Source organism: Callorhinchus milii, unplaced genomic scaffold (genome assembly GCF_018977255.1).
Source record: "Callorhinchus milii isolate IMCB2004 unplaced genomic scaffold, IMCB_Cmil_1.0 Scaffold8, whole genome shotgun sequence".
Taxonomy (NCBI): domain Eukaryota; kingdom Metazoa; phylum Chordata; class Chondrichthyes; order Chimaeriformes; family Callorhinchidae; genus Callorhinchus; species Callorhinchus milii.
Window position 1 is genome coordinate 17,508,677 of NW_024704749.1, and position 27,497 is coordinate 17,536,173.

General features: G+C 44.2%; 1 protein-coding gene across 1 annotated transcript in view; it reads right to left on the reverse strand.

The window, feature by feature from the left end:
• Nucleotides 1-3,732: 3,732 nt before the first annotated feature.
• nup214 (nucleoporin 214) overlaps nucleotides 3,733-27,497 on the reverse strand; it is a 42,528-nt gene continuing 18,763 nt past the window's right edge. Inside the window, exons 28-36 of the mRNA XM_007900373.2 lie at nucleotides 25,728-25,798; nucleotides 23,320-25,035; nucleotides 19,658-19,725; nucleotides 16,408-16,549; nucleotides 12,181-12,336; nucleotides 10,856-11,027; nucleotides 9,753-9,895; nucleotides 9,295-9,325; nucleotides 3,733-3,881 (exon numbers count right to left, since the gene is read on the reverse strand). Coding sequence (XP_007898564.2) covers nucleotides 3,848-3,881; nucleotides 9,295-9,325; nucleotides 9,753-9,895; nucleotides 10,856-11,027; nucleotides 12,181-12,336; nucleotides 16,408-16,549; nucleotides 19,658-19,725; nucleotides 23,320-25,035; nucleotides 25,728-25,798 — 2,533 coding nt within the window. The 3' untranslated portion in view covers nucleotides 3,733-3,847. The remainder of the gene's footprint in view (nucleotides 3,882-9,294; nucleotides 9,326-9,752; nucleotides 9,896-10,855; nucleotides 11,028-12,180; nucleotides 12,337-16,407; nucleotides 16,550-19,657; nucleotides 19,726-23,319; nucleotides 25,036-25,727; nucleotides 25,799-27,497) is intronic.

Here is a 27,497-nt window from a genome sequence, read left to right on the forward strand (position 1 = left end):
CAAATGGAAACTGCTCTCTTTGTGCCAGACTATGAAGACGACTCTCCACACCGTAAAGGGAAGGACGAATGTTTCTATGTTCTTCTCCTTCCTTCCCCCGGTTGTTCCAGCACCGTTTCTCTCTGGAGCTCAGCAATGATACCTGCTGCTGATTTATTTGTGCAGCTAAGGAACAGGGAATAATTCCTCAAACTGGAGGGCAGCCAATACTGTGATAAATCATATCTGAGCCATACTACGATCATGTACAGTGAATCAGAAAAATACCAGCAAGAGGCAATTCAAACAAAATAAACGTTTTGCTAGTAAAATCCCCCTTCCGCCAAATATATACCCGTATAGTGTACCCTCGGGAAATTAGAATCACAGGATACAACAGAGCAACTTGGCCGTGAGTGTTTTTAAGAATAATTAGTGCTCTGCCACCCCTTCACCACGCCACCAGTCAATCCATTTCATGTTGGAGTCAAAAGCTCCATTATAAAAATTATGTTTCGGTCTAATCTCTAAAATAGTGATTCAGATAAAAGCTCTCTGTTCAGATACCATCATTAATAGTAATGGGGATGGTGTGTGTGTGTGGGGTGGGGGAGGGAGGAATAGCAGGGAAATGGGATTAGTGTAGATTGTATGTGAGCTCGCATTCAATGAGTTCCCCCTTCTGTACTGTAAGCAGTGCATGTTTCTAAGATTCTCCACACTCCTACTACCAGCGAAGATGCTACAGAGTATGGGTTGCTTGCTCACCTGCTGTGCTCTATACTGTACTTCCTTCTTCTATCTGTACCGAGGCAGGTTTAAAGCTGCTCCTCCATACCTCTGTGACCTGCTAACTCCACATAGACCCGTCCACTCCCACCACTCAGGTGAGCTCCAGCCTGCTCCATGTCCCCCGCCCAGCCCACCTGTGTATTATTTACACCAATTATATTGACTCAACCAAGGTTGTCAATCAGATGACTGGACTTATGTCCCAGTAATGACCGCTTCCTCCTTTCACCATCTCAGTCTTCTCGGTCATCCTCAAATAGGGAAGTAACACAGCTTCACAGCTTTGGGGAATTAATGCTGAACGCAGCTCTGGGGGCTGTGGCAAGGATTAATAACAAAAACTTTCTCCCCCACCCCACCCCCTTTTGTTGGTATATGAAAAGGATTGGTGTCTGCTGTTGTTTGCGTAAGTGGTTCAATAAATCTTCAGCACTTGCGCTGAATATAGACAGCCATCATAAAAAAAAGGGGGTTTGGGGGAGGGGAAGCCAATCTATTTAGTAAAAGCCTGTGTTAGGCGCAGGAATCAATCAACAATTAATTTGAGAATTCATATGAATCAGATTACCAGAAAAGCTGAGCTGGGACAAGATGCAGATGGAATCCTCCCCAGCTTTGCTGCATCAGACTTTCTCGCAGCTCTCAGCTGCAGTAAAAATGATGCAACAAACTTTCTGTGGCTTATTTGACTGATAAATATAGTTTCTGATTATAACGCATTTGGATGACGGCCAAATTTAGGTCCAACAGATAAAAGTGATGGGTGAAGTTCAGAGTGCCATGGTTTGCAATTTTAAAAGGAGCTTAAATTGATTAAACTACGCGATTTTAGCTGGTTAAACTCCTGCAGTTAGACCCCAACACACACTCTGGGCTCCCCGAGGCTTTTGCCTATCTGCACTCATACTCTCCAGAATTAAGCAAGGAGGATACATCCCTCCAAGGGAGAGAGTGCGCATTCCAATAAATAATTATCCTTGCATGTGATGTAGCGCCTTATCACATCTTCGAGTCGTCTTAAAGTGCTTCAGAGAATATACCGTAAAGTGAATTGACTGTATATTTTGTGGGCAAAATGCGGCAGCCAAACAGTCGTGATATTGAGCGAACGGTTTATTCCAATCCGGACACAGGGATTTCCACGTGTAGGTGTCGAACTCTTCATGTGGAACTCTCAGTGTGGCTTGGATACTCTTACGCGTGGTGATAGTTTTTTGTGCATGTGTCTGCCATTTATTTGGCTGACCACAAGAAAAAAAAAGTCAAATAGATCAAAGTGACAAACGCAGTTTAAAACTTTGTATTTTAGCCCATTTTCGCCTCCGTTCATTCTTGCCCTGTGGCCATCCCTTTCTCTCTTGGGCTTCTGTGGCGATATTTCCTGTGGACGCATTCGTCAGAAGACAGACAGTCCTGGCTTACCCTGTGCTTCACCCAATGAACAAGGGAGGGTGGAATAACAAAAACAAGTTCAATAAAGTTAACAGAATTTGATTTAAATTTCCATCCCCAGATCTTTATCCTCCCTCTCCCAAAGGCATTGACTCATGCTGTGGTTTTCAACCACACTGGCTATTACATTCCACAATTTCCATCCAGCCCCTCATTTGCGACCATTCTGCATGTGTATATCGTGATAGCACTCGACCTCCTGCAATAGCTGACGAGCGCACGTACTCGTGTGATCAGTGGTTTCCACGCAGTCACCACTGCAAGTAAAGCAAGGTGGATTCCAATCATCTGCAGCCTCATGCCACCTGAGCAGCAGTTACTATTCTTCAGTCAATCTGCAAATAAAATACAGCTTCAAAGGAGTTCAGTTTGATGGCGAGTTTCCAGCTGTATTGCCTGCTGCTGAAAGCTCACGCTCTGGTACAGTGCAAACTTCTGTGAGGCACTTTTCACACCATTCGACAAAACAAAACCTATAAATATACTTTCGATAAATGACAACACTTGAGCAGCAAATATAGCACTGGACGCTTCCACTTGCAAACCTCACCGAATGGCACCTGATCTGTGTTGTCGACAAAGCAGATGGACTGTGCTCATTGCAATTTCCGATCTACAAGAATCGATTTGCACGAAGCGCCAAAGGGCTAATTGCGACCTGGAAACGCAGGCGTTCCGTAGGAGCACAGAGATGTACAGCACTCGAGGAGGCCATTCAGCCCATTGCCCAAAACACAAAGGCATTGAGCAAAATGTTGCAATGTAATTGCAGCGAATCTGGTTTCTGAATGAAACCCCAATGAAATAATAATAATAATCCTTGCATTTGATATAGCGCTTTTCACGTCTTGTAGACGTCTCAAAGCGCTTCACAGAATATACTGTAAAGTGAATTGACTGTATATTTGTGGGCGAAACCAATTGCGCACAGCAGTGTCCCACAAACAGTCGTGAATTGAGTGACTAAATTGTTATTTTTTAGTTATTTCCTTAAGGGATTATTGTCAGGCGTGTGGAGTAAGGATACTTCTCCAAGGTTTCGCCCCGCTGGGAATTGAACCCAGATCTCTCGATTGCTATGCCCCTGACCTCTGCAACTACATTCCCTCTAACCCTCTCCGTCTTTAAGTCCAGCCTCAAAACCTACCTCTTCAAACGTGCTTACGACCACCACCTCCTCTCCCTCTCCTTGCTTCGATCTGACCCGGTCCTTAAAAGTGGGGCAAGGTGCAGGGAAGGTGTTCTAGAAAGTGGGGGCATAATAATAATAACAATAATAATAATAATAATAACGGCTGAAAGCTCACCCACCAAAGGTGGGGTGGATCGGTTGGGAGACTTGAAGCAAGCTGCCGTTCGCTGGCAAAACGGGGTTTCATTATCAAAGCGAAGAAAAACAGACAACATTAAAATAGAGCTTTATTTAACAGAATGCAGCATCGACAAACCAATAATGTGTTTCACATGATTTCCAAAGCAACCAATGCTACATTAACTTAATCTGCGCAGCAAGCCCCAAACGGTCATTTGTGTTTCTTACTCACATCAACACAACACGCAGCTGGGAATCGCTCGAAAATATCAGTTTGTTTTTTTAAAAAATATATATATTTTCCACCAGAATTCACCCCCTCCATCCGCTGAATGATTGATTGGACCTGAAACAAAGAAAACGACATTTGTAATGTTTATAATGGTGAACTCAAATGTTACGCTCATTTACGCGAACAGAAAAGCAACCCCAACCATACTCAATCCACGACTGTTTGTGGGACGCTGCTGTGCGCGATTGGTGGCTGCGTTTCGCCCACAAGATGCAGTCACTACGCTTACACTACCGTATATTCTGTGAAGCGCTTTGAGACGTCCCCACGACGTGATAAGCCACTAAATCAAATGCAAGGATTATTATTTATTGGTGAAACGAATGGTTCACTAACTGAAGCACTGCAGCAATCAATATTCAGCAATGGGTTTAAGAAATATATTTACTGTAGCAACATAAAAGGCATTAAGTAACTGCTCAGTGAGGGAACACAATTGCCGAGAGTTTTGAAATCAGGAGGCCTAAAATCCCACCGAATCCCAGCCTGTGAGACCATTTTGTGGTTAAGATGTAAGGGCACCCCAGGTGTGTGGAAAAAATTTGCAATTCAGTTTTAATTTGGGAGCCTGGCCTCGTTTAACGACGGCAGCGAATCAGCTTCCGAAACTGGAAGACCCAAATCGAAGAATTTTACCCAAAAACCTAAATTTCAAGACAAAAACGTGGTTTTGCAGGCTAAGGCGGCGTGGAATTGCAGGACTGAGAATTCATCTTAGCTGCAGTAGATTTCTTCTTGAATTCAGCCTGAATATTATACCTGTTCATAGTTTGACGTCACACATTGCAAATCATCCCGGAGTTGCACGGTGAGCAAGCACAAGCCTCCTTTTAATCTCAGGCAAATGGATAAGTCACCGCGTGATTTGTTTCAAGGCAATGCCCCATTGTGCACCTTTCACAAGATATTTCCAGCTGTTCTCTCCTTTACTTTCCTCAAACCTTCTCCTTTGCTAAGACTGACTTAAATGCCTGGCAGGGACAGCCCAATCAGACACGTTTACAATACAGACTCAAATATAATCAATACCTCAATTTAATTCAGACTGAGAAATCTCAGGAATTGTGGTCACGCAAACATCAATCCCAATGAAGGTAATACTGATTCCAGATATGATGGGATTTTGTTTAAGAAAATGAAATGATTCAAAGTGAGTTAATTATTTAATCAAATTTCAATTGAACATAGATCTATTTCATCTTATTTCTAGCATACTCCGATACCTTTTTAAACTATTTAGTATTTTAATTTTATTTTAAAAAGGGTAGTTCCTTTCAATGATGATCTTTCTTTTAACTTGATCAGAAAACAAGTTCCTTTAAATCACTCTCAGTTTTACTTTGCGGAAAGTTTCAATTCCCGATTAGGTTTCGCAATGATCAGATTAAACTGTTACAGACAATAAAAGAACATGACTACTGCAGTCTAACGTAATACACAAGTTCCAATGTTGCTCTTTACAAAGTCGGTCAGGTTTAATAAATCATATTACACACAAGTCTAGTTAAAGGCAATCCTTTCCAGTCTGTCTTGTCTTGGTGTTGTATTCATTCAACTGTTCATGCAAGGAAATGTGCTTCATAGCCAATATGATACCTCTTGCCTGGGGGTTGGTAATATTAGCACAATATCATAGCAATAGTGCATTGTAAAACCAACATGGACCATATCTGGTAACTCAAAGTAAAGCTTAACAATTAAAAAAAAAGAGAAAATGTTACATAGAGTTACAGTGATTTGGCACGGAAACAAGCCATTTAGCCTTACCAGTCCGCACCAGTGCTTACACTCCATAAAAGCTTCTATTCCCTTCTCCCCGGTGTATTTATCAGATTCACATTTAAAATCGTTGCTGCTTTTTGCTTCAACTACAGCTTCTGTCAGTGACCTCCACATTCTCACCACCATCTGCATGAAGAAGTTCCTCCTAAATTCCCTATTACAACAACAAAATGATATTTCTATCATTTTCAAGTCGGGAGGAAGTTCCAAGGCACTGAAAGATCCGTTAGATCTACTATGTGCTATCTTATACTTACACACTCGAGTTATTGACTCAACCAAAATGTGTTTAATATGTAAAAGTCTGATACCACTTATTCTACATCACTGGAGATGGACATAAAAGATTTGGAACTTAAGACACTTGCGTTACACAGTCGTTGCTAACTCAACGTGATCGGATAACACGTTTAACACTGTGTGGAATAAGGAACCCTAGGTCTGTACTCAAAGGCACACAATTCATATGGTCACCGGATACTAACACGTGACAGTGAGCCAAACATTCAATGCTGTTCAAGGCAACCATCAAATTTTCAGACTTAAGTTGTGCATCTGAATACTTACAAAATAATACAATAATCCTTGCGTTTGATACAGCGCCTGATCACGTCTTCGAGATGTCTCAAGGCGCTTCACAGAATATACTGTAAAGTGAATTGACTATATTTGTGCGAGAACCGCGGCAGCCAATTGCACACAGCAGCGTCGCCACAAACAGTTGTGAATTGAATGACCAAATTATGATTTTTTTTTGAAGGGATTATCACCCCCGGAAAAGCTATCTGCCAATCGACTAACAACTGGGTTCCTACTTACTGCTTGGTAAACAAAGGAGTGTAGAGTTTTGCCCTGCCCAGGAATCGAACCCAGGTGCTCTCGCTTGCGAGGTGAGTGCTCGAACCAATATGGTACAGGACTACGCAAATTCTACCAAAAGCATCTTCTGCAATGGACACTTACATCCTAGTAAAGGCATCTTCTGAAACGGACTGTGGTCACAGAAAAGGTTTAATGTACATTCAAGTGCTCAGGTTAAACAACAAAGGAACACAACCAGAACATCCCTCGTGCCCTTGAACTGTGCCGATTTGAACACAGGACCACTAGAATTACCAAGTACAAAAAGCAGGGGGTATGTGAAGAGGGCAGGTGAGGAGAATCATTTATAAGAGCCCACTTGGAACCAGGAGTCAAATAGAGCAGTTAACAAGAGAAAGAAAAAAAAAATGAGTTTACAGTAAAATGTAGAAAGCCGTAAATTCCACAGATGTCCTGAAAAATTTATTTCAAATCGAGTTGATCAGAGGACGAGTAATTCCGCGGTAGAACTGGGTTTAATGTGGGACCTATTTAGACAATTTTATTTGGTACACAAGTGGCGTGAATTAAAGTAGAGCTTTTTATACACAGACGTTCAATATTTGTGACTCTGCAAGTATATTGCCTCAATTACATTAATACTAAATTAGAAATGGGAGAAATCCCCAAACCACAGCTGACTATGTATCTGCCACAGGCGAGGCACACATTTCATTACGTCAACGATTAGGATTTCAACTTTTAGTCAGTTAGTTAGTATTCCTCAAAATAAGAAATTTCCCCCCGAGTGCCAAGTGCGTGTGTGTGTGTGAGAGACTCGCCTGATTCTTGGGCAAACACAATAATACAAGACAACAGGAGTTTCGATGAGGCATTTTATTTTATTTTTTCTGAATGAACATTGGCTTGAGTCAAAGATTCCTAAAAGACTTGACAATAGGGACATGTGTAGCAGTTTCCTGAGAGTTGGTCTTGGATCAACTGAGCGAATGACTTTTGGAACAGATGTGGGCATGTATTTTAATCATCCTTAAACATACCCTTTAAGCGATTAAAACTGGGACTGCTTTCTGCCCTCATTAAAGATGGTGGTGTAGCCCTTCAAACCGGCACAGTCCCTGCCAACCATTCTGCACGGAGATGCCATGTATTCAGGGTATTTAATTACTCTCAACAGTCAAAAAGACAAAAGGAGAAAACACACTTAAGGCTACAAAGAACTTGCAAGCAGATCTCTGAATGTTCGCTTGTGGGAAACTGGTGAAATGTGTAGTCACTCGGCTTTCAGTACTAAAACATACCTTTATCTTTATAAAAAAAATGCAAATATTTATTGTTACATTTTATTATGGAGTTTCAAGTCGTGCTCCAAGGCTAAAGTTAATACCGTGGCTATAAATACACAGCACAGACTCTGAGATTTAACATGGTCAGACTGGGAGGCTTCTCACACAGACCTAAAAATTCACAGAAACAAATCAAAACTATTAACTATTCACAACATTGTCCTGGTGGAATAGAATTCTTTATAGCATAACACCGGACAGGCAAATTACATGTTTTTATCTGCATCGAAAATACCCGGCCACCAACGCAACTCTAAATTCTGGCATTTTTTGTTGCAATTCAAAAAAAATAAATGTACGTAGTTGTTTTGGGGGGTGGGAGAGTCTAAGTTTGACACTGGCCTTCCTCCTCTGGGTTCTGGGTGTAAATGCTTCTTGGACTGATGAGGTAAAGGCTTTTTCTGCTGTCTATTTCGAGTTCGATGTGAAATGAGTTTGGGCAAGATCCTAGGTGTTCCTGGTTCAGAGCAAAAACTACCTTCAGTTCAGCTCTGCCCTAGGTAATATAGGAACTGGTAAATGCTGCGGTAACAGATGTTCTTGTGGGGTAAGTAAAGGGAATGGAGTTCAGAGCACTTCCATCATTGGAAGAGCTAGTCCCCGTATAGGCTCAAATGGTCTTAACATGTGCTGTAATGTCATCATTCTTATGAAATTAGGATTGAGGGACATTGTTGAGGCAATGGGGAGGGAGCTTTGCTCTGCATCTGATGGCAATGCACGAGACACTGTGATTTTGGGAAGGGGACTGGAAAAGCGTTCCATTTCCCAGCACTTCACGTTTAGGACCAAAAAACAATCCGCCTAAAAAATATAGTTAACAGGGCAAATAAGTAGTTTAATTCTTTGAAGACAGCAGCAGTATTGATGTGCTAGCTACACCCAAACATGGTCCTCCAGTGTGGCGATTCTTTTCTGCTCTCAAAAATACACAGATGGGGATGCGGGGAGAGGGAGAGAAGGAGGAACACGCTGAACTGGGAATGAGTTAAACACAGCTTCAGAACCAAAGATTTGCCTGATTTGTCTATCAACGCAAATCATCCAGTCAGAAAGGGTGAAACCCAGTGAGATTGAATATACGCAATGAGGCATTTAGAAACACAGCCAATCTTATTGTTGTGCAGCACTTATTCCCTGCTGAATTCTGTAAATGTAATCAAAAAGACAAGTCAAGCTTTAAAGACTTTAGCAGCCACCTGCACAGCCTCTGGCTCCTGCCCACTGCGATAAAGTATATCCTCTTCTGATTAATCCTTTATTACAATGAGTAGCAAGAGAACAAAACACAACAATCCTGTTACAGCAGAAAGAATACAGAAACGAAAGGTACACAGCACATCGGAAACACCGCACAGCAAAATATGGATGGAAACTGGGAGAATGTCTTTGAGCCCTTAAAGGGCCAGGCCAGCCACAGCTTTGGTTGTTCCTGTTTGTTCAGCAGGTAAAGGTTAATACGATTCCAGGTTTTGGTCAGTATCTGTTAGAAACGAATGTTCAGCCTCGTTACTTACTGATTTGGTGATCCAAAACCACTTCCAAACCCTGCAAAGAAGAACGTGTTAGGATTTAGTAAAAATTCAGTAATGGCACTGGCCTGCTTCACGTCCCCCAACCTTGCCTGCCCCACCATCGGTGATCAGGCCTTCAGCTTTTCTGCCTCTACCCCCTGGAACTCCCTCCCTTGCCTCCTTCAAGGCCTGTTCTCAAGACCTTCCTCTTTGACCGTGCCTTCGGTCATCCACCCACCCACACGTCCCTTTCCCTCCACCCCTATTTATTCCTACCCTTGATGGTCCAGCATCCTTGGGACTGGGTTTCACATATTGTGGCAAATATTACATCATGGCATCATAGAATTATACAGCACAGAAGGAGGCCATTTGGCCCATTGCGTCTGTGCTGGCTCTTTGAAAAGGCATAGTCCATAAGGGTCAATCAAACTAAGCCATTGAATATATCCAGCCCATACCTCCTCCAGTGGATCCAAAGCCAGAGAAGCTGGTCCCTTGTGCTCCAAAACCAGGTCTTTGCTGGGAAATGGATCCAAAAGTAGCTGCATTGGGCTGATTTGCTAGACTTCCAAATGTTGGTGCATTGGAACTGCTGCCAAAGCTGCAATCAAGCATAGAGAGGTCATGAGTTAGGAATTCTTTAGGAAAAAAGACAGAGAAATAAATGGATCCATTTCTTCCCCCCTCCACACACACACACACAACACACACAGTTGCTGCACAGTGCTCCTTCAGCCCCTGCACAAGCAAGGAGGCTGAAAGTCGAGTGAAAATACTACTTGTGACAAATTTTCTGTTCAACATTTGGGAAGGAAAATATGCATTTGATATACTAATAACGATGATAATAATCCTTGCATTTGAGATAGCGCTTTATCACGTCTTCGAGGCGTCTAAAGCCCTTCACAGACTGTGTTATGAGATCTTCGAAATCAACCACGGCAAAAAATTCTTTGTGTGGGAGAAGCTGCCTTGGGGGGTAGTAGAAGTAGCATTGGGAAGGACGGTCATAATGCAGGGATGACGTAAGGCAATCAAAGAGGAGCATTACAGTCCACGACCGACCAAACCTTGCTCTAGTTTTACTCCTTCACACGATCCAATGTTAAATGAACCGGTTTTCCTTAAACATAAGTGGGTCACAACCACCAAATCAGTGACATTGTAATACTCCAGTGAATACTTGGTCCTGGATAAAATATAGATCAAAACGGTGACTCTTTTTGCAAATGAGAACTGTGCCGATTAATCTTGGATGACATGATGTCACGCAGCTTGGCAGTGAAACCTGAAGTACGCTGCCTAGGTTCACATAGGAAGGACGGCCACTTCATGCGTTAGATAATTTACGACTCCTGGCTCCTGTGGCAATGCACAAGTCAATGCTTTCAGGAGAGAAGACTGAAGGAAACGCAATATCTGCTGTACTGAGGGCCGGTCACTTTGGTGAAACTTCCAAAATGGAATCAAGACGTTGAATATGAAACATACGCTCACACTCACTCACACACCACAGACACAAACCACTTCACCACTCCCTCTCCAAGTACCCAGCTCTTACCCAAAGCCCCCTGCACTGGCAGCAGCTGTTCCTTCACCGAACACCTTGCCCGCCGAAGAGCCCAGAGGGCTGGTAAAGGCCGGTGCTCCACCAAATGCCAGTGACCCGCCGAAGCTTGGGGCGCCCCCGAATGCCGGAGGGCTGCCAAACACCGGGGCAGCACCAAAACCACCTGAGCAAAACACAGGAGGTTGAGTGGGAGGGAGAAAAAGGGAAATCAAACTGCAATGGCACACAATTAAGAGAAAGCGAGAATCCAATTATGATCGGAGGCAGATATTAATGCTCAGTTCTGGGATCATTAGTTCAGACAGATTTAGAAGCACTATTTAAATAGTGTCAGTGGTTTCACACCATTGATTCCACATTTGCAAAACATTTTGAGCTTTTTTGTGCGTGTTCATATTCTGATCAACTAATGTAGCACTTGGTCATTTACACATTTTAATAGAAAAGCGATCCTGACAAGTCATATTTCTTGTAAAGGCCAGTTTGAAGGAAGGGATCATTTCTATTTAGCTCTCAGTCTGAGCATCCACATTACCAATTGCGTTCTAGTACGCTCCCTGTAAAAATCCATGTATTATGTTCCATGTCCCTCTATATACATGTAAAATATGTGTATAAAGAGAATTACACATGGTCTTAATTATTGTGTAAATAACCAAGTAAAATCATAAGTAGTTAATTGCATATTTAATCCAAAATGAAAATGTAAGGATTATTATGATAATCAATCCTCACGGGTAGGGACTTTGACGTCAAACTTACTACCCGCTGAGCAAAATCAAAATGCAATCACCTACTGCCAAACCTTAGACACTGTCAAATTCTAAGACACAAAGATTTGCATGTCAGCACATTCTGTGTTGATGGCTGTATTGGTTGCTGATGAATGCATTCTCAGCCAGTTTCTCTCTCCCTCCCCCTCTCCCCCTGCAAGAGATTACAGTATACAATACAATACACAAAATTAATTTGTATAGTGCCTTTCACGTCGGGAGGAAGTCCCGCCATAAGAAAGCAATCTATCCAATGCATAATATGGAAACTCACTTAAAACAAGAAAGACCAGTTGGAGTCTTCAGACTCAAATCTATTACTCATTTCAGAGGCAATGATGCTATGGGTAAAAATTCATGGGACTCGGGTTGGTTTCTCAGTAAGAAAATACTTTCAGTTCCTCATCTGTGAAAAATGCCAGTTAGTGCATAACACAGAGGGGGGAGAGAAGAATGTACAACAGTAGACTCAGCCACATATTCAGCATAATCGTTCTGAGAAATGGTGGCAATCTAAAAGGACTAAAAATCCAATTACATTACCTGCAGGTTTTGTTGGAGATGCAAAGGAGCCAAATCCCTGGGAGGCGACACTGGAGCCAGCGCTGAACAAGCCTGAGGACTTCTGCTCTGTCCCAAATGAGGAATTTCCAAAGCCAAAAGTCTTGGCACCACTGTTCCCAAACAAGTTGGGTGAATCTACGGAGGACAGATTTCAGTCAACAAACTGAGACACCCCAAGATTCACGTCTAACTTACCAAGCAGTGGTCAAACTATACAACCTATCTGCTGGAGCTTTTCTGAGAAACCGTTTGATGAAAGCAAAGGCTCCGTGTAGCACATCATACCACAAGCAAATGGAGCAACATTCACAGAAGGTCACCAAAACCCAAAGCCCAATCGATTGAAAAGAATACAGATCTCACTGTAAACTTGAAGAGGTTGTACGTGTAAAAGTCTGTGCTCTGACTCACATCGTGATGTGACTGAAGTCAGTCTCTCCCACCAGCATTTTCTGAAAATGCTCACATAGACCAAAACAGTTAGAAGACTTCACATCAAAACTTATACACATACTGAATACAAGTGTTTTAGATAATTCTGAATGTAGATTCGAGACAAAGTTGGTACAAAGAGTTCACTTAGGAGACTATAATTCCCAGGACACAGCTAAATCCAAACCTCGATCACCAGGATCTGGCCTTAAAACTCAGGTTTACATTAACATCTGAAAATTTAGATCTGATTCACAAAATCCTAATGTGAATAGTTCAAGTATTGACTACAATAATGTTTTTCACCAAGTTCCTCCATTTTTGAAGACAGCTAGCCATAAAACCAGCAGATTCACATCAGGGTGGTACAACCAGCCTATTGCTTTCTCCTACCACTTAGTGCTAGAAACAGGAAAAATACTTGCGATAGGCTGACAACTTCATAGTGTCCAGGGTGTAAAGTAACTCAGAACAAAAGGACAGTGTACAATCCCATTCTGTTCAGAATAAATTGGGACTGCTGTGTTCGCCCACAAATACAGTCACTCCACTTCACAGAAAATCTTGTGAAGCACTTTGGGACGTCCTCCCGACGTGAAAGGCACTGTACCAAATGCAAGGGTTATTATTATTATAACATTCCCATGAAAAACAAATGCAATCTCAGTCAAAACCCAGTGCTTCAGACTGTTGTAGGCTTTTGTGATCTTGGTACAGAAACCCTAATCTAACTACGTTGTGATAGGTGTGGAGTCCTGTAGCTCAGTGGTTAGAGCACTCGCTTTGCAAGCGAGAGACCTGAGTTCAATCCCCGGCAGGTCACGGCGAAACCTTGGGCAAGTTTCCTTACTCCACACAGAGCCTAATAATAATCCCTCCAAAACCAAAAACAATAATAAATTGGTCATTTTCAATCCATGACTGTTTGTGGGACATTGCTGTGCGCAATTGGCTGCCGCGTTCGCCCACAAATATACAGTCAATTCACTTTACAGTGTGTTCTGTGAAGCGCTTTGGGATGTCCTCCTGACATGAAAAGCGATATATCAAATGCAAGGATTATTATTATTATTATTACGTTGTATAGGGTGAAAATCTATTTCAACGGGTTAAATATTGATTGGAATAAATACTGTTCGAAGACTCATCCTTCATTTGACATTTGCTTTTTTGGACCGAATTCAACAAAGCCCTAAAGTGGTTCGGTTTAATAGTAAATAATAATAATGATAATTCTTGTATTTAATATAGTGCCTTATCACAGGATATAATGTAGAGTGGTTTTGACTGCGTGTCCTGTGAGCGAAATGGGTATTAATTCTAATCCTCTGCTCTGGATAAAGCAGCTTTTCCTAGAAATCCTGAAAATTATAACAACGCAGAATTCACTGAAAAACAAAGCAATTCACTGATTAAACGTGCCTTCTCCAACTACATGGACTGACATTTACAACCAGCATTACCCAGACACTGACATGTGGTCCTGAAATCCGTTGGCGTCACCAGGCTGACAAATTAACTTTCTGGGTGACTTGAAAAATTCCTATAATTGTAGCTGGAGAATTGAACATGTGGTCTCTTTGCCTTTTTTGGCAGAAGAGAAAGTTTGCAGCTGAAAGAGTACAAACTACAGACTTGCACAAAAACACTGGGTGGGGGCAAAAAAAAATCAACTGATCTCTGGCCTACCAATGTGTCAACCCTATTTTAATAGAAACTTTTTCACCCATTCAGAACTTTCTTCCTTCTACCTCCAACATGGCTATCCAATAACAATATACAATAATGATAGCTCCCCCAACAATAAATATATGTATGGACTTATATATATATATATGTACTATTCTCTAGACCAACAAGATCAAATCAGGTTTGCTGTATTCAGATTATAGATCTGTTTCTGCAGTCAGATAACATCTGTATGTTGCTGCATCTACATCAACCAATGGTGAAATAAGACATGGAATTCTACCAAGCTCATACTTATGCACATAGTCACTCCGACTTACTCGAGTTTTGTCACTCACAGTAGGAGCTAGCCTATGCCCAACTAGTTACTATCCTTCTCAGGAAGAAGGATAGGGGATGTATGCAGGGTGTCCATCCTTGAGCTAGCTGCAAGCTTGGCAATCCAATGTTAGCATCAAGTTGATCCTTTTGTGGCAGGTTTGAAAGGTTGGTTGGTTCAGTCCGTAATTTTCCAAGGCACTGCTGACAGTCTTTCTCATTGAGAAATTCTTCCCATTCACCTCCTGCTAACCCTGTAAGCCAAAGCCTTAACAGACAGTTAAGCTTGCCAGACAGTGCTGTCGATGGCAAGCTACGGTTTTAGTTGGTTAAACTTCAGCAGTACCCCAACTTACGCTCTGGGATCCCCAAGTCTCTGCTCTTGGGTCTAATATTCTTCGGAATTAGGTAAGTGGGGTACATCCCCCTTAGGAACTCCATTTCAGACACAGGAAAATCTGCATGTGTAGGTGGCAAACATATGTGGACGGTGATGGGTTTTGTCACCTGGTGATTCCTCGATGAATAAAAGGTGTTCCTGCAGCTGGGCTAAGATTACAAGGACTTTTTTCTTGCTGCACAAGGACGTTGTGAGTGACAGTGTTTAATGTTTCATCCCAATGCAGAGGCTGCTCTGCGTAACGTGATGGATTACAGGCTCAGTCCAGTTTGCAAACGAGCACTATTGGGAATCTTTAGTTTGAGGAAATTACATTCGATGTGTGAAGCCTGTGCTCGTGCAAGCTGCCTGCAACCGAATCTCAATTCCCTGCCCTTTCCCCATACTCTTCCATCTTGCTTCTCTTTAAAGATCTATTAAATTCCCTTTCAGATGTTACAGTCTTTGCTTCAATAGCCGAGAATTCCACAATTCTCACAACCTTTTGCGCGGCAACAGTATTTCTTCTGAACTTTTATAGTGACAATCCCAAGACTAAGTTGCCTTGTTACTGATTCATCAGTAATCTTCCACTATTTATCTTCTCAAAACATTTCAAGGGGGCCTATCACAACCCCTCTCAGTGATTTGAATCCGAAATTTCTGAGCCTATCCTCATAACCACAACCCCTCACACACGGTCTCCACAGCAACCTTCAAGCACCTTCTGAAGATCACTCCACTCCGCTTGGGTCCTAATCCCTGACTGTTCAGCACCTTGGGACGTCCTCCTGACGTGAAAGGCACTCTGCAAATGTCATTTTGTATTGTATTTGAAGAGTTACATGGGCTTTACAAATCCGCTATAGACTTTATGGAGTCAAATAGCTCAATGACTACTGCAGTATACTGCTGAAGCATTCTGCTTGCCAGATAAATAGACAAATCAGCATCAGTCAGGAAATCTTTAGAACGATAACTTCTCTAGCAGAACTGACCAATACTTACTGTATCCCTGTCTCCAGATCACTTCACTCACGAGAAGACACTCAGTGCAGCACCACATTCTGACAGCTGTAGGTTCTGTTCAGCATTGACTTTTTCCACCGTACAACTCGGTCTTTCATAATAATCGGGTTAAAAATCTATGACTAAGTGCCAGATAAAGATATCCATTCACACTACAGTCTACTCCCAGTACTTCATTAAACGAGGTAACCTTGAAGGACTCAAAAGCTTAAGAATTATGCTACTATATATATATATGGGGAAAAAAAACGGTGGACCTTATAGAGAGCATTATTCAGGTAAGGAAATAGCAACTTCCTATTAACTCTAACACTCCCCCCACCCCCCAACCTCCCGACCCATCCAACGGCTCAACTCACTTGCAGATTCCGCTGACCCGAAATTGAGCTGTCCAAATGGATTCTTGTTGGCAGCATCCTGGCTCGGTTTCCCCCCAAGTCCGCTGAAAAAGCCTCCGCCACCTGCCCCACTGCCAAACCCCCCTGTTCCAGTGGAAGTGACCTGCGGGAAGAGGTTTCATAAAGAGTCAGGGTGAGTGAGGGTGACAAGAGCTGGGAAATGGGAATTTTCCCCATCTTGGACTTCCAAAGGAAGTATCCATCAACAACAACAACAACAAGATTGCATTTATAGAGCGCCTTTCACGTCGGGAGGACGTCCCAAGGCGCTGGACAGTTGGGTCGGGACCCGAGCAGGGGGGAAATGGTCAGGGGGGAAGGGAGGGAGCGAGGAGGGGGTAGAGAGTCGAGAGGGGAGCTGAAGGTACGGTTGCAGAGAAGGTCCACCCCCAAGGTCAGATATACTAATAATAATCCTTGTATTTGATATAGCGCCTTATCACACCTTCGAGATGTCTCAAAGCGCTTCAGAAAATATTCTGTAAAGTGAATCGATTGTATATTTTGTGTGCAACAAGCGGCAGCCAATTATTATCATAAATTATAAAGATATCGCTGTTAGATGCAGAAAGAGGCATACTGTGGGACGCTACGCAAAGAGTGAGGGGCGCTATATAAATGCAAGTCTTCTGTCCCAAGAATGTACCTCAGGCTAAACTTCAAAGGAGGTTTTGTATTTGTGTGATGTTTCCTTCATCTCTGATTTAGATGGCTAATTTAGGTTTTATGTCGAATGCAAAGCCGCAGGAAGCTGGATTGTTGCTGCCCAAACTCATCATCACATAGGGCACTTATAGCCGAAAGAACAGCAGAGACTCAAACCATCCATTAGGGCTGGATTCCAGCCTAAGTTTCAAGGCCAGTGTGTTAACTCACTGCAGTACTCCCATTGAAATGCAGCATATTAACTGGCTCATCAATCTCTGGGACGTGGCATGACATTTCTAGCAATATAAAAATAGACGGCCTTCTTTAGCCTTCATTCTTGTGAGGAACACATACTACACCAGGTCTCTAAGATTACCAACAGGGAGAACAAGTCCAGCTCAGAAAGCAATCTCTTCTAAAAGCGTGCAAGATCAAGATTACGATTAACCTTGGAAATATGCACAGAACACATTAACCAAGCTTCTGAAGCAGTGACAGAATAGCATTCTTTCCTCCAATTAACTAAACACCATTTATTTATTGATAGGCAAATGTTTTGTTACAAGGAAATCTATAGCTAAAAACAGCATAAGATCTTGGTTTTAATTACATGGGACATGGTGACGATCTGTCAGCTACAACCAGATGACATTTTCCACTGAAGAGACATTACAATTTCTGTAATATGATTTCATGAAATAATAATCCTTTCGTTTGATTAGCACCTCACATATCAGGAGAATGTTCCAGAGTGCTGCACAAGATCTATTTTAAAGGGCAGGTGTATTTTATAGGCAAATATCCAAGCAAATAAATGACACGGACACAACTGAAGACAAAATGTTCAGAAGGTTTTAGGATAAGTCATCTCCAAATGAGAAGCAGAGAGGTGGATATACCTCTTGAGCACGAAGCTCACAAATTGGGAGCTAAATTAATTGAGTGAAGGAGTTGTTAAAACTTCAAAAGCAAATGGAGGGTAAAAAAACTGGGATGATTAAAAGATGCGTAAACGCGAGCGCATAACTCACTGTGTAAATTTTTAGGGTTTTTTTTGCGCAGCGAGTTATTACGATCTGAAATGCGCTGCCTGAAAGGGTGGTGGAAGCAGATTCAAGTATAACTTTCAAAAGGGAATCGGATATGTACAGTGGAAGCCGATTAAGCCGGACACATCGGAGATGGCTGTTTTGTCCGGTTTAAGGGGTGTCCGAGGTTAGTCGTAATACCATTCCCACCCGGCAGAGGAGCCTCGCCGACGCGTATAATAATATGTATTAATGTTATTTCGCTTGAAGCAATATTAGCTCACCAGCTAAATTTAAAATACAGAACATAAAATGCAAGTGGTCTTGCTTTTAGTTACCAGATTGCAATGTTGTTGCCTAACAAGACGCTGCTTGTAAGAGACAATGGCTGATGGAAACTGCTCTGCGTACGTGTAAACTGTACCAGGTCAAATTCTTTCGGTATTTACTTTTCTGGCTGAACGTGAGGAAATGTGGGATTCGTGCAAATCACAGGGGACTGACTGGCTGGAGTGCACTTACAAACTGCTTTCACCTATGAGACCACAGTTTCCTGCCATCCTGCCAGATGGTTGAAATCTATTTTCAAAAGCTGTTCCTCTTTAACTCAGAGACTGGATTTGGAACAACTTAAAAAGTTATGGATGATGGCCTTTTCCCTCCATTGGGGAAACTGAGCAATAAGGGAACATAGAAAGACAAATTGCATTACCCTGGCGGCTTATTTAGTGAGCTCCTGAGCAGGAACGCTTTGGGTTGGAACCAGACCTGGTCTGAGCCAAAGATAGATTTTTTGGAAGGTATTGAAAACAGGGAGAGAGGATGTAAGGGAAATGGACATCGGGAGAGTTCCGGGAAGCTGAAAGTTCATTCACTGAGGCTGGGACGTACGTGAGTGAGGGGATTGGAGGGAGGAACAAGCTGTAGGCCTGCGTGGCAGGAGCGGAGGGTTCAGGGAGAAAGATCCGGAGGAGAAATCCTAATGAAGTGGGGTGCAGTTAGATGAGAAAGTTTGCTTGTTAGGCAGATGATAAAGATCCCATAGTATTATTCAAAAAGAGAAGGGAGTTTCTTTTGGCCAACAATTCTCTAGCTAAAATTGGTCATTCACTTCATGGCTGTTTGGAATAATAAATAATAATTCTTGCATTTGATATAGCGTCATTAACGCCTATCACATCGTCGCAATGTCTCAAAGCGCTTCACAGAATATACTGTAAAGTGAATCGACTGTATATTTTGTGGGATATTCTTTTGCGCAAATTAGCTGCCACGTTCACCTATCAAATACAGTCTCGACACGTCACTATAAAACTCCGAAATGTTTTGCAACAAGCTAGGCACTATAGCAAATGAAAAGATTCTTGAAAGGAATTTCAAGGCCAGGATGAGTATTTTGAAGTTGATCGGTTGGGCGACACAGAGAGAAAGAGATAAGAGGATTAGGACAAGACGAGCTCTGATTGTTTTAGTCCTCTTTGAGGAAATTTCCCATCTGGTCAAACATGAATGAATTTTAACGCAGTGCTTCTTACCTGACCAAACACGCTGCCTGTGTTAGGCTGCTGTCCAAACACTGTGCCTGAGGATGGAGCACCAAACCCTGCAACAGAAGGACAACAATATCTAAATGTTAACAACACGGGTACAGTACAACCCAGGCTGTGTCAAGATGTGGAAATGAGATGCTGAGTAATTGGAAAGAGTGTCTGAACACAAAGACACTTGTTATGTACGTGTGGGGCAGCTGAGCGAGGAGATGTCAGGAACGGAGATGATGCCCTCTGAAGTCGTGTGGCTTGCCAACATTCGCTGACAAGGCTCACCACGAACAATGGCAGCATTAGTAGACAGAGCAAGATCCCACTGCCAGCCATTTATAATAATAATCCTTGCATTTGATATAGCGCCTTATCACTGTGAAGTGAATTGACTGTATATTTTGTGGGCGAAACCCGGCATCCAATTGCGCACAGCAGCGTCCCGCAAACAGTCGTGGATTGATGTGACCAATTATTTTTCTGAAGGCATTATTACCCCAGAAAATCAACCCACCAATCGACTAATGACCACGTTTCTATTTAATGCTAGGTAAACAGAGGTGTGTGTGTGTGGGGTAAGGAAATTTGCCCAACATTTCCACCTGTCCAGGAATCGAACCCGGGTCTCTCGCTTGCGAGGCGAGCGCTCTAACTACTGAGCTACAGACTTTAGCAGAGGATTGTTAGGCAGGACAATAGGAAGAGATTACTTCTCCGTTTGAATAGTGTCACAGAACCTTTAACAGCCACCTGAAGACCAGAGATTTAATGTCTTCTCTTGAGCATACAGTGACAGCACAAAATGGGGGCTGAACAAGCGAGAAAGAATCTTTACAAAAAGAAATTGTATCTGCCTTGATTCACTCAAACCACCTTTGCCCTCGCTCACCATCAGTGACAGGATTCACTGATTCAAGGAACGGAATAAAAATGAATGTACATCTTGGCAAGCTGCCTGTCGCCAAGGGCAATTTCTCTGAAGCGCTCAATTATCCCACAATGTCAGAACCTTCCAGCTCAAGTGGTTTGGTACTGTTAAAGTATTGCTCTCTTAGGTTCACAGGTGTGATCTGCAGGCAAAGCAGTCTGCACCAAGAAAGAGTGTAGGTAGCCTTATGTGTTCAGACATCAGCAGATTACCGTACAGGCCCAATTGCAATGCCTCTTGTGGTGAGAAGTTGAGGCGAGTGAGATAACCACTACACCACGGTAGTGTCATCTGCCTGTTCAGATGGACATTAAATATCCCATGGCACTAATTTGGTAAGAGAAGGTAGTTTCTCCCTGTGTCCTTGTAAAAAAAAAATCAGAATAAAATTGGTCACTCACGTCACCGTTTGTGAGACATTGCTGTGCGCAAATACACTCTTATCGACAACCACACAGTCACTACACTTCACAGCAAATCCGTTTTGTGTGTCTGATTGAAACCTGATAAGGCTTACAACACTGTTATATGATCCTATATTTTCCTTTCCTCTTCCATTATTAGGCTTCGCAGATGAGTGGCACAATGACTGATCAGGTTTCCAGCAACATTTTGTTCTGTTTCATTGTGTTTTTAAAACAATCTGCCGTCTTTGAAAAAGCACAACGGCAAATAATGGAAAGAAGATGATCCAAATTTCCTCCATTTGCACTCCATCGGGAGGCTGTCTGGCAAGAGGAAACCTTTCAACATTGACGAGGACCCAGTTCGAGAAATGGATTGCGTAAAGGCAAAACTGCAATGAACATAACTCAGAACGGTGTGAAACAAGAGGTATCGGGACTCTACCCCGGGTGAGGGCACTATTTAAATGCAAATTGTTGTTGCTGTATTCCCCGCTTCTTAGAATTAATCCTTTATATAAAATGTCAACTCGATGAAAGAACACTCATTCAATAGTGATGGCCGAGATTTCATTAAAATTGATCAAAAAATAATCATGGAGGAAGCTGGAAATGTGACCGTGTGCCATTTGGAAGAGGAAAAATTGGGATCATATAATAGTTACACAGAGTGATACAGCCTGGAAACAAGCCATTCATCCCAACGAGTCTGCGTCTGTATTTATACTCCACACACGCGCCCCCATCTCTCTTAATGCCCCTCTCCTGAACACATGCTTTCTCTTCAATACATTGATGCTATTTCCTTCAACCACAGTTTCCAACAGTGAACGTGCCACGTGCTCCGTGAGTGTGGTAATCGATTTATTTCCATGGTGTAACAGCAAATAATTCTTCCCTGAATGATTTCTTAACCGCATGATTGACCGACAATTGCACTCGACTCTGCCAGCCCCGAGCCGTCAAAACCAGCAAGAAGCCAGCCACAACAACACAGGGGTACCTTTTTCTTTTATATATAAAAAAACAAAAATGCTCAATTATCTCCAAAAAAGAAAACATATACCAGTCAACAAAGCTCCAGAAAAGACGAAACACCAACAGACCTTGTGATTCAACGAGCAGCATCAAAAAAAGGTTCCGTAGGGGAAAAACACTTCCTTGGTATCTTGCTATTCGGAACAGTGAGAATAATGTCCTACCAACCTCACTAGGCAGATGGGACCTCACAAGATAAGACTCTCAGAATTAATTGAATCCGCAGCTCACAAGTGACGATCTTTTAAACGTATGAGATGTGAAAGGAAACGCAATGCCTCCTGTACGATTTCACTCTTTTCCAGCAAAATATTCTTTAGCCAATTTCTAACGGCAGTAACTCGCACCAGTGAAAATCTGATCAGTTCCATTAGACCCCCCCGCCCCACCCACCCACCCAAAATACTCATGGAATATTAAAGCAAGGGAGCAATGATGCCATAGGTTAACGCTAGCGTGTTTCAATAGCTCTTGCACTTGCCTTTATAGTTCAGCTGTAGTCTTAGCAGGGCTGTGAAGAGCCCGAGTCAAGAGAGGGCACAGACTATTTAGCTTTCTCCACCAGAGGCCAGAGAGCAGAGTGGAGGTGGCTGAGCTCAGACACTGCTCTCTGTCAAACTGCTGGGTTTACTTTAAGAGACTTGCAGGGGACATTCTGGTGCAGAGGTATTATCATTGCCAGTAAAAGAAAAAAGGAGTTATGCTTTGTGATGATGATGATGATAATAACAATAATAAACTTTGCATTTGGTTTAACACCTTATCACATCGTTGAGACATCTCAAAGCGATGCACAGGATTTACTGTAAAGTGACTTGACTGTATATTTTATGGGCGAAACTGCCACAAGATACAGTCAATACACCATTGATGATAATAATAATAATCGGTGAGTAACCCCAGGCGGCGCATGTTTAGCCGAGAGCCATAAGAGAGGCAAAAGCTGAACGCAGCGTAGAGTGCGGCAGCAGCAAATCTTTTGAGCTGAACGCAGTACCGGTGAATTATTTACGGCGTCTTTCTTCCCTCAAACAAGGAGAACGTAGCATTGCCCAATTCGTCACCAAAGATGCTTTGCAGCCTTGTTAATAAATTGCCACATTAAACGGGGCGATTCTAAATACATGTCACTTAATCCTGAACAGGGACGGGTATCGCACGTCTTCCCTCTCGGTCACGATCGAACCTAAACCGAGACGGAGAAGGGGGAAAAAAACAACAAAAAAAAAACCAATACAACACGGGGATGTCTGAAAGCATTGCCACGTGCGGCGTTGGAGCCTCACCTGAAGGCTGGACGAAGCCAAAACCGGCCGAGGAGGTTGTAGCGGTGCTGCTGCCGAACACGGGGGCTTGCGGAAAACCTGTGCTCTGTCCAAAGGCTGGGCCGCTAGACTGCGCGAAGACTCCTCCTCCTCCTCCACCGCCGCCAGCCGTCTGCTCAAACGAGAAGGCGCTCGCTCCGCTGAAGGGGCCGCCACTCGGCGCCGGCGCGGCCGCGCAGGTCGGCTGGCCGAAGACCGGCGCCGACCCGAAGACCGAATGCCCGAAGCCGAACGCGCTGGCCGGGGGGTTGCTGCCCGCCTGCCCGAAGCCCAGGCTGCTCGGCGGTTGGCCGAACGCGGGCTTGCCAAACCCGCCGGCTGAGCCGAAGCTCGGGGCCCCAGGGGCGGTGGCGCTACCAGCGGTAATTTGCCCGAAGGCGCCCGGCGCCCCTGCGGCCGCCGGCAGCCCGAACACTGGGGCGGTCACTGTGCCGGCGCTGGCGGGTTGGCCGAACACGGTGGCGCCAGCGGCGGAGGTGGGTGGCTGCGCGAACAGTGGGACTCCTGAGGCGGGGTGGGTCGCGCCAGCTCCAAACAGCGGCCCTGGGGCGGCGGTGCCCTCTGCTGCTCCCGCGGGAGCGCCAGCGGCGGGGGGAGGAGGAGGAGGAGGGGGAGGAAGGGCAGCGGGGGCAAGCGTCGTAGTTGGAGCAGCTGCGGGGGGCGCCGCGCCATGCGAGGTGACGGGCGCGGCAACGGGTTCCGCCAGCCCGACCAACACGGCGGCCGCGCTCGGCGCCGCGGTGGGAGGAAGGGCGGGCGGGCCGGTCGCCGTCGCTGAAGGCGGAGCGGCCGGGCTGGGCGCGGCTGAGGCGTCGCTCGCGGGACCTCTGCTCGGTTCGGCAGCCCGGCTTTCCAACGCGGGCACGGCCGACACCGAGCCGGTGCCGTCTTCCTTCTCCTCGGGCGGCGGAGCCTTCGGGGCTGCGGAGGCGACTGGAGGATCAGCAGCTTCGGGGGCGGGCGACGTTAACTGCTCGGGGAAGGAAGGGTCGGGGGCCAGGGCTGCGCCCGCGGGGGAAGCTGCGCCGGGAGCCGGCCCGCCGAGCTGCTCCAGCTTGAAGACAAAGCCGGGGGCGCCGACTCCAGCCGGTAACGATCCGTCGGAGGTTGAGTCGGGGGATTCCACGCCGGTTGTCTGCAGGGAGTTAAACAAAGGCCCGGTTGCCTTGGGAGCACCGGCACTCGCGGCTGCTGCTCCCGCGACGACATCGACGGGCTCAGACTTCCCAGCGGGAAAGACACTTCCGAAAGAAAAAGTAGTAGAGGTCTCTGCTGCAGATCTGAAGGCATAGCCTCCCTGGGAAGGTTTGTCAGCCTTCGAGGGATCGTCGGTTGGATTAACAACAAGTCCAGAGAAGCTACCGATGGTCACTCCTGTAGTGCAGCCCTGGAAGAGATTATTTTCGGGCTTGGGTTTCTGGGTGTCGGGCTTGCTGCTTATCCCAGGATCAGTGGATGGTCCAGTTGCAACGGGCTGCACTTCTGCCGATGAATTGTTATTCGAGCTGGCGCTAGGTGGATTCGGGACGGATTCAGCTGAAACAGTGGAGCTCGCAGGAGGCTTTGGGCTCGCAAAGGGAAACCCGACGTCTCCTCCCAACGCAAATACTGGCTTACTGGATCCTCCAAAGCTCAGCTGGCTGGCCTGGCAAGGGTCCTTCACATTAGCTGAAGCTCCTAATAAACACAAAAGCATTGGTTTTTCAGAGAAAATCGACAAATTGCATTTATGTAGCGCCTTTCACATCGGAAGGATGTCCCGAAGCGCTGGACAGTTAAGGGTTTGCGCCCGAGCTGGGGATTGGAACCAAGAGGGTAGAGGGTGGGGGTGGGAGAGTGGCCGAAGGCACAGTCAAAGAAGAAGGCCTTAAGTTAAAAAAAAAGTGAATTCAACTTTCAGGTGAGAATGTTTTTTTTCCCCCGGATAAATACACCCGGTTCATGACGGTCTTTTGAAAATTATACCAGTTGAAAAGTGGAACATTCCAAAAGCCCTTGTTTTTGATTAATTCTATGATCTGTTAGAAAATGATGAGTAATATAATAAAAATAACCCTATAAATCCCTGTATTTGATATCGGGAGGACGTTTCAAAGCACTAACGTGTAAAACATGTAAAACAAGCACACACACACCTAGTAGGCAAACTCTAAGGAACTCTTAGTGGTTTGGTTTGGAGACTTCAAAATGGTGGTGGAATTTCTGTTTGCGTCAAGATTGTCCAAAAATAAAAATGAAAGAAATTGAAATGTGGTCTGATCAACAAAAAACAAGACTTCTATTCATACAGCCAGTGCTCTTCACGTAAATGATCGTCTCAAAAGTGTTTAGTGAATGACAAGAGATACAAAGGACAGGCCAAGACCTACCTGGGGTGGTGGTGATGCTGACACTGGTGGGAGTTGATGAGCAAGTGGCAGGTGAGGTGAAACTGAACCCACTGTAATATGAAAGGCACCAGATTATACAATGCACAGTGATTTACATCTGTCCCACACTCCTCAGCAATCAATACCCAATTCAGTCGAAGATGCCTTCAGCCATGTAACCAGCTTTATATACTGCATCACTGGAAGGCGAAATGTACGCAATCAAATCGCATCATTTGCACAAACATAGGGAGTGAACAACATCTTTACGAACTGAAATCGACATTCCACACCACTGGGTCATAAAACTCAGGAATTTTCAGGAAAGGAGGCTATCGTTAGCCCTTCGTTCCTGTGTGCCAGCTTTCTGACGGTGCTATCTACCACAATGTCACTTTTCCTGTTATTTCCCCATACCCTGGTATCGTCTAATAAGATCCAGGTAGTTGCTAGCTCTTGACAGGAAAGTTATAAATTCAAGTCTTTGATCTACCCTCCCACCCAACCACCCACCCACCCATCATGCAAACTCATTTACTAATATTGTGGCCTTGGCCAGCCAGATGTTGATAGATCATGCAGTCAGTTTGTAAGAAGAGGAGAGAGGAGTTTGCAGTTGAGCAGAGAGAGAGAGAGAAAGAGAGAAAAGAGGGGAACGGAGAAGTTACTGGCATGAAATTGTAAAGAAATTATTCGTTTTGTTAAACGTGCACCAGACATTGAGTGATGTTGTTCCTGGTGACATTTTGGGAAAAATTGCTTGCTCGAGTATTCCAACCACACCCTGGAAGGGAGGTAGAATCATGTGAGGATATCTGGTGGCACCACCTTGTGGTCATGACACTGTTTTTTATATAAACAGGAAGAGAAAAGACCATTGTTTATGCTGTACTCCATCCTCTGTTAAAGCAATTTTCATTTGAACTCCCTTCAAATTTAGTTCCTTTTCTGATCATTAAATCACAAGATCAGGGCAGGGGGTTGGGGGGAATTCTATGCAGGTGCTAACCCGTAATGAGTCTCCTGGTTCAGGACTAATTTAACTTAGTTATGATGCAGTAGACTATAGAAAAAGAGGATATAGGTTTAGAATTGTAAAGGACAGAAACCAGCAAGTTTTTCTTTACCCAGAGGGTAACTAATGATTGTTAAGGTTCCCAAGAAGGATGGTTAAGGTTAGGACACTGGGTTTATGTGAAAAGCAGCTTGATGGTGTGCTGGGCGGATGGAAGGGTGTGTGATTTGGAAGGATGAGATCAGATGGGCAGAAGGGCCTTCTTCATCCAAACTAATCTTGTGAACACGATGAGTAGCAGCCTAGACTCAAGGAGGAGTGGGGAGTAGGAGAAGAGAATGAGGAGGGGAAGAGGAGAAAGAATGAGAAACAGAAAGTCTTATCCTTGGTCACCTACCAATAGGCTGTGTAGTTTGGTCCGGGTCCCGAATCCATGTGTAGATGCCAAGGGCTCCCACGTATTGGGAGTTTCATTTGTGACCGTGAATGGGTGAGGGTATTCATGGCCACAAATTAAATGGCCAATACCTGCCATCCATGGCATCTACACCTGGATACAGTACCTGCATCATCACCCATATCAGACCCCGCACCCCCCGAATCCCACACTGTGTAAAGGCCAGTGACTGACTGCTGTTATGTACTGGCAGGAGATCCTCAAAGAACCGTTTGAAACGAAGGAAACTCATCAAATTCTTTGCATCAAAACTATGTAGAACTGCAAACAAGAGGCCTATTTAGTAGATAAGAGAGAT